The sequence below is a fragment of the Rhinopithecus roxellana genome, chromosome 3 (assembly GCF_007565055.1).
Source record: "Rhinopithecus roxellana isolate Shanxi Qingling chromosome 3, ASM756505v1, whole genome shotgun sequence".
Taxonomy (NCBI): Eukaryota; Metazoa; Chordata; class Mammalia; order Primates; family Cercopithecidae; genus Rhinopithecus; species Rhinopithecus roxellana.
Genome location: NC_044551.1, coordinates 167204231 through 167211391, shown reverse-complemented (window position 1 = coordinate 167211391; position 7161 = coordinate 167204231). Strand labels below are relative to the sequence as shown.

Sequence of the window (7161 nt, the reverse complement as noted above, 5' to 3'; positions counted from 1 at the left end):
GTTTCCCAAATTGTGAACCTACTATGTGCCAGGCACCACATCAAAGGTTGTAGGCTGGGGAGTGCAATGAGAAAAACACACCCCTTGTCTTCAAGCTGACAAGCTTACACCCTGGGGGGAGTACAACAAAGATCTAGGTGACTTGTACACAATGAGAATACATGGACAATGTCCTCCAGGCCAAGAAGAGGGAGCAGTTGGAGAAACCAGAGGAGTCTTCACTTGGAAAGCCCAGAGGGGCCCCTGTCTGGCAAGGGGGTGGCGGAGGAATGTGAGCAAAGATGTGGGAGAGGACAAGAACATTCTAGGAACACAGGCCCACAGAATTTTCCTGGAGCACAAGAGAGAAAGCAAAGAGAGTGGGAAGCTGAGCCATATAGATGGCGAGGCTCAGTAGCAGTGAGTTTTGGATTTGCTAAGAAACGGGGAGTTGTAGAAGGATATTGAGGGGAGGAATCCCCATACAGCACAGGGGAGACAGGAAAAAGGCCATGGGTTTTGAAAGAGGGAATATGAATGTGGGACCCTGCTCCCTCTCTTGAGAGCACCCCCTTTGGGTGTCATCCATATCAGGTTCTTACACAGTATTTTACTTGGTCCTAAATGGATGTTACTCCCAGTTTACAAATGGGGAAACAGACGCTCAGAAATGGTAAGCTGCTTGCCCAAGGTCACCGAGCAGACAGTGATCGGGGGCCTCTTTCTGACTGTCATCAGGGGGAGCTCCGCTCTTTTCAAACTGTGATCCCAAGAGAGATCCAAAGTCGCCTTTGAGAGGAGGATTAGGACAGGGACTATGAGCTAGGGCCAACCCTGGCTACACCCAGTCTCCCCAAAGTCCCTGGAGGTGTATGTTATTATTATTCTCTCCATCATGGGAAGGAGGGGGTGGAGCTCAGCACCATGAGAGGACTTACTCAAGGCCACACATTAAAGGTAGGGAATCCCGGCCAGCTTTTGGAGGAGTATGGAACTCTGAACCCTTCTTCCCGCTACTCCACACTGCCTCCAGGTTTATTCCTAAGCAGGGCTAGGTAGAACTGGGAACAGCCCAGGTCAGAAAGGCCCAATTCTCTCCCCTGAGTCAACATCCACTGATTTATCTGCTTTATTCCCTCTGGCAGCCAGGCCCACAAGGCCAGTCCCTCACTCCTGTGGTTACAGAGACCAGATTATGCAGAGCTCTCTTTGGCTCCATCCTCAGTCAGAAGCAGCATCTCCACTGCCTGGATTGGGGGCCTAGGTGGCTACACGTTTACCACTTGCCTCCAGGCAGGTGACCCACCGACCTGAGCACTGTGTGGTAGTGGGTCCTAAAGAGGAGCTCTCCCTGAGTTGGGCCCCTGTCCACTGATGTCTCTCATAAGCAGATGGCTTGCAGTGACCTTCTCCCTGGTTCTGAGGCAAGTCTCTGAAAGGCACAGGGACAGAACCATTCTGCTGGGAAGGGGAAACCCTAGAGATACGGTGAATCATAAAGAGCAGGGGTGGGGTAGGGCCTGGGTTTCCTAACCCCCCCATCTCTCACTTGGGCCTCAAACCATCTACAAAGTGGGCCAGTGTAGACCCACGGTACAGATGAGGGTTTGGAGGCTCAGCAGGGGTCGAGACTCACCTCTGACCATCCAGCAGCAAAATGACAGGGTTCAAGTCTACTCTTATACTCTTTCCAGCAAGGGAGGAGAGGCCAGAAGACACCTGGCTCTAGGGCCAGACTGTGCCACTACTACTGTGATAATGGCATTAAAGAGAGTCTTGCTCTGTCACCAAGCTAGAGTGCCGTGGCATGATCTTGGCTCACGGCAACCTCCGCCTCCCGGGGTTCAAGCGATTCTCCTGCCTCAGCCTCCCGAGTAACTGGGATTACAGGCGTCCACCACTACGCCCAGATAATTTTTGTATTTTTAGCAGAGACGGGCTTTCACCGTGTTAGCCAGGATGGTCTCGATCTCCTGACCTCATGATCTGCCTGCCTCGGCCTCCCAAAGTGCTGGGATTACAGGTGTGAGCCACAGCACCCAGCCCTTAAAAGAGTTTTCTTGTTGAAAAATTTCAGTAGGGGAAGGTATAATGAATGCTCTTGGTGAGAGAAAAAAAAATGGGACAAATCAAGTCGGTATGCAGTGAAAAGTCAGCAGCTGTAACATTCTATGATTCAACGCAAAAAGTATGTTGAGTTCCTCAGCTGAATAAGTAGTATAAACAAATAATTTCTTTTTCTTCTATCTCTCCATACAGGGAGGGTGTTGCTCTTATCTGAGGACCTCTTTGCTGTCCTCGACCAATGTTCAAATGAAGGTGGAAACGCCCTTTTTAAAAAAAGCACTCCATTCCCTGAACTCTTCTAGAAGAATCCAGGCAGAACGTTTGAGCAGGCGAAAACACACAAGCTAAGCGAGGCAAATGCAGAAGTTGCCTCTGGTGATACAGCTTGCACAGCGACGACAGAGGGGGGCCAGCGAAATCCCCTCCCCCAGGAGGGGAGGAAACCGCAGAATGTTCCTGACTCGGCACCCGGGCGGGTGGCGCAATGTTTATGTTTGTGTACCTAGCGCGTCGCGTCGCTGCAGCAGGCTGTGCTGTCCAGGGGGCCGTCACTGGGACTCAGGGCACGGATATCGCTGGGCGTTGGGGGCGGGTGGGGGTCTTCCCAAGCGTTGCGATCCATGTCTTGGCAATCCGCCCAGAACGGCCCGGGATTAGATTTTGCCTTCAGCCTATAACGGAAGCGACGACAGGGAGCGAGGGTTGGGGCCGGCTTCTGTTCCGGGTTGGAGCCCCCCAGCCCAGCGCTTAGTGGGCGCTCATTCAATATACTGCCTATTTGTGTAATAAAGGGATGGAGAAGCTCGGTCTGGAGCCAAGGTGACAGAAAAGTGTCGGGCGGCCCCTGGGGGGCGCCGTCGAGTCGCGTGCGGGTCGCCCCTCACCCCTCCAAACGCCAAACCCGGGAATCCACCGCGGGGCCTTGCGACCCCCCACCGGGATTTCAGCCCCTTGACCTGCCCTCCTTGGCTCCAAGTCTTCCGGGGGCCACAGACTAGGAATAGCATTATTCCCGGTGGGGGTTTGCTCGCTTACACTTTCATGGCAAATGTAGATATTTTAAAGTCACCTTAAAGAAAGTCTGGGAAACACGAAAGCATTGCTCTGAACCTCTCCACCCCAACTCGCTCGAGTCGTTCTTGGTAGGAACGACTTTTCTATCGGCAGAGTTGTTCATTTTTCTCTAAACTTCATCTTAGGCGCCTCTGTGCTGATCCCCGCGCCGCCCCACCCCACACCCCAGTAGTGTGGTTCTGGGCAAGTCAGTAGCTTCGCTTGGGGAACCTCAGTTTCCCCGCCTGTTAGTGATGAGGAAATGAGAGAAAGGGGCACAAGAGTAAGCAAAAGCGCAGGAAGCCCCTTTCGGCTCAGGTCGAAGGCCGAGGGGCACGGGGAAGGGGTCTCGGAGAGGGAGAGACGGAGGAGCGGCGAGGCCAAGGCAGGTGGCACGTCGCCCATTCTCCCGGCCGCTCGCATCCCAGAGGTCAGCCTCAGCTGGCAGCGAGCCCTCCGCCTCCCCGCTGGGCCCGGAGCGCGGCGCGGGCCCAGTCTCTGGGGACTCGCCAAAAGCAGGCCGGACGACAGGGCGGGGGCCGGGCCGCGAGCCAGCGCGCAGCGAGCGGACCCAGCTCCAAGGCTGATGACGTCTTCTCCTCTAGCTCGGCGGCGCCGGGCCGAGCCGGGCGGGTGACGTCACCACCCCGTCACGTGATCACCATTCAAACAAACACCCTCCTCCCCCTGCGCGCGGGTCTGGCCCGCCCCGTCCCCCAGAGGCCGCATATAAACGAGCTCCGCGGACCGGGCTCGCTGCGAAGGACATTCGGGCTGTGTGTGCGACGTGGTTCGAAGGGGCAGTCGGAGCAACCGCGAAGAAGCCGAGGAGCCCAGAGGCCCGCGTGACGCTCCTCTCTCAGTCCAAAAGCAGCTTTTGGTTCGGCGCAGAGAGACCCGGGGTCTAGCTTTTCCTCGAAAGGCGCCGCCCTGCCCTTGGCCCCGAGGATAGACAAAGAGTACCGCAGGGCCGATCACGCTGGGGGCGCTGAGGCCGGCCATGGTCATGGAAGTGGGCACCCTGGACGCTGGAGGCCTGCGGGCGCTGCTGAGGGAGCGCGCGGCGCAATGCTTGCTGCTGGACTGCCGCTCCTTCTTCGCCTTCAACGCCGGCCACATCGCCGGCTCTGTCAACGTGCGCTTCAGCACCATCGTGCGGCGCCGGGCCAAGGGCGCCATGGGCCTGGAGCACATCGTGCCCAACGCTGAGCTGCGCGGCCGCCTGCTGGCTGGCGCCTACCACGCCGTGGTGTTGCTGGACGAGCGCAGCGCCGCCCTGGACGGCGCCAAGCGCGACGGCACCCTGACTCTGGCGGCCGGCGCGCTCTGCCGCGAGGCGCGCGCCGCGCAAGTCTTCTTCCTCAAAGGTACGCCCTCGGGGAAGCTCGGGGCGGGCCGCACACCCCTGAGATTTTGCCCGGTACCCCCGGCTCTTGGCTCCCGGGGGGTCGCCCCACCTGCAGCGCGTGGGCGCTGGAGTACATTTATCTCTGGAACTTGTCATTGGCTTTGTTTGGCTTTGGGAACAAAGACTTGCCTGGGCCTTTCCGCTGTAAATAAACTTCCAGCCCTTGGTGGGTGGGGGAGTCGTATGAAGGTGCCCTGTCCCGGCGTCACTAATGAGGAAAAAAAATGTCTTTGTATTTCCAGGAGGATACGAAGCGTTTTCGGCTTCCTGCCCGGAGCTGTGCAGCAAACAGTCGACCCCCATGGGGCTCAGCCTTCCCCTGAGTACTAGCGTCCCTGACAGCGCGGAATCTGGGTGCAGTTCCTGCAGTACCCCACTCTATGATCAGGTTAGTAGGTGTCCCTGCCACAGGGGAGAAGTAAGAACTGGCAAAGGCATGGAGGAGTAATGCCAGGGAGAATATGGAAAGTGACCTGCAGCGTTATTTATAACGGAGGGGACACAGGGATATGATTGTAGGCTCTACAGAAATGAATTTGCTGGTCCTGCCCAGGCAAATGGGCTTAGTCCCCTATTTATTTATCCTCCAGCAACAGAACTGAGTTCACTCGGTATCTGAAATTGACTTTTCCAGCAGAAAGTTTTTGTGCGTGTGGGCACTGGCCTTGGCTTTGAGCGAGCTTGATGAATGTTGGATATTTCTGGATTTCAGGGTGGCCCGGTGGAAATCCTGCCCTTTCTGTACCTGGGCAGTGCCTATCACGCTTCCCGCAAGGACATGCTGGATGCCTTGGGCATCACTGCCTTGATCAACGTCTCAGCCAATTGTCCCAACCATTTTGAGGGTCACTACCAGTACAAGAGCATCCCTGTGGAGGACAACCACAAAGCAGACATCAGCTCCTGGTTCAACGAGGCCATTGACTTCATAGGTAAATGGAATGGATGCCTGGGGCTTTTCTGTCTCTCTCCTCATTTTAGCCCCTAAGCCCAACCTTTGTGGCAAGAGCTTGAAGTCTTCTGAGCCTTCTTCCAGACATTCAGTATCAGTCTGGTGTGGGCAACATTCCTGCAAAATGTGAATTTGATTCGATGTCCCACTTTACAGATTTGCAAACTGGGGCTCACAAAGTTGAATTGACTGGTCTATCTGCTGAGTGGAAATCCCCAGTCTGAGTTTAAATCCTGTGCCATCCTTTGCACAGTGCCCACGTTGCCTCCATGAACAGTAGCCAAGTGATGGCATGTGGTGATGACCATTTCTAGACAAGACACACATGACCTTTCTCAGATATACTGTACCTGGGCTTGGGGTGGTTCTCCTGAGCTCTCGAGTAACCAGCCGCTCCTTTTGTTTTCCAGACTCCATCAAGAATGCTGGAGGAAGGGTGTTTGTTCACTGCCAGGCAGGCATTTCCCGGTCAGCTACTATCTGCCTTGCTTACCTCATGAGGACTAACCGAGTCAAGCTAGACGAGGCCTTTGAGTTTGTGAAGCAGAGGCGAAGCATCATCTCCCCCAACTTCAGCTTCATGGGCCAGCTGCTGCAGTTTGAGTCCCAGGTGCTGGCCCCACACTGCTCGGCAGAAGCTGGGAGCCCCGCCATGGCTGTGCTGGACCGAGGCACCTCCACCACCACCGTGTTCAATTTCCCCGTCTCCATCCCTGTCCACTCCACGAACAGTGCGCTGAGCTACCTTCAGAGTCCCATCACGACCTCTCCCAGCTGCTGAAAGGCTGTGGGAGGTGAGGCTCTTCACATCCCACTGGGACTCCAGGCTCCTTGAGAGGAGAAATGCAGTAACTCTGGGAGGGGCTCGAGAGGGCTGGTCCTTATTTATTTAATTTCACCTGAGTTCCACTGGGTTCCTAAGCAGTCGTTGTGATGACTTAGCGTCAAGACATCTGCTGAACTCAGCACATTCGGGACCAATATGTAGTGGGTACATCAAGTCCCTCTGACAGAATGGGGCAGAAGAGAAAGGACTCTGTGTGTGAGCCGGTTTCTTTTTGCTCGCCCCTGTTTTTTGTAGAATCTCTTCATGCTTGACATACCTACCAGTATTATCATTCCCGACGACACATATACATATGAGAATATATGTTATTTATTTTTGTGGAGGTGTGTGCCTCCACAAATGTCATTGTCTACTCCTAGAAGAACCAAATACCTCAATTTTTGTTTTTGAGTACTGTACTATCCTGTAAATATATCGTAAGCAGGTTTGTTTTCAGCACTGATGGAAAATACCAGTGTTGGGTTTTTTTTTTAGTTGCCAACAGTTGTATGTTTGCTGATTATTTATGACCTGAAATAATATATTTCTTCTTCTAAGAAGACATTTTGTTACATAAGGATAACTTTTTTATACAATGGAATAAATTATGGCATTTCTATTGAAATTTCAATGCTTTTATTTCTTTGGCAACCACACCCAGTCCCTCTCCCACTAGTGAACTAGGGAAGAATTTCAACAAGGGCCTGCAGAATGTGTTGAGATCTGATCCCATGCCCTGTGGTGGTCCATTGGTCCTGTGAAATGGCTGGGTTGCAAGGGAGGAAGACAAGTGAGTATCATGAAACACCAGACGCTACAACTGAACTCTTAGTATTGGATCAGTGTGTCTACCCATGCCCATTTTAGCAGCTCTGT

General features: G+C 54.1%; 1 protein-coding gene across 1 annotated transcript; it reads left to right on the top strand.

Moving 5' to 3' along the window:
* Positions 1-3799: 3799 nt before the first annotated feature.
* Positions 3800-6910, top strand: DUSP1 (dual specificity phosphatase 1). Its single transcript, XM_010373323.2, has 4 exons — positions 3800-4466; positions 4750-4895; positions 5220-5439; positions 5870-6910. Exons 1-4 carry the CDS (start codon positions 4100-4102, stop codon positions 6238-6240), a joined length of 1104 nt encoding a protein of 367 aa, XP_010371625.1. The 5' UTR covers positions 3800-4099; the 3' UTR covers positions 6241-6910.
* Positions 6911-7161: the final 251 nt, after the last annotated feature.

Coding starts and splice junctions, on each gene's coding strand:
- DUSP1 (XM_010373323.2), top strand. CDS start 4,100: ATGGTCATGGAAGTGGGCACCCTGGACGCTGGAGGCCTGCGGGCGCTG. Junction 4,467..4,749: donor GCAAGTCTTCTTCCTCAAAG/GTACGCCCTCGG, acceptor TTGTATTTCCAG/GAGGATACGAAGCGTTTTCG. Junction 5,440..5,869: donor CGAGGCCATTGACTTCATAG/GTAAATGGAATG, acceptor TTTGTTTTCCAG/ACTCCATCAAGAATGCTGGA.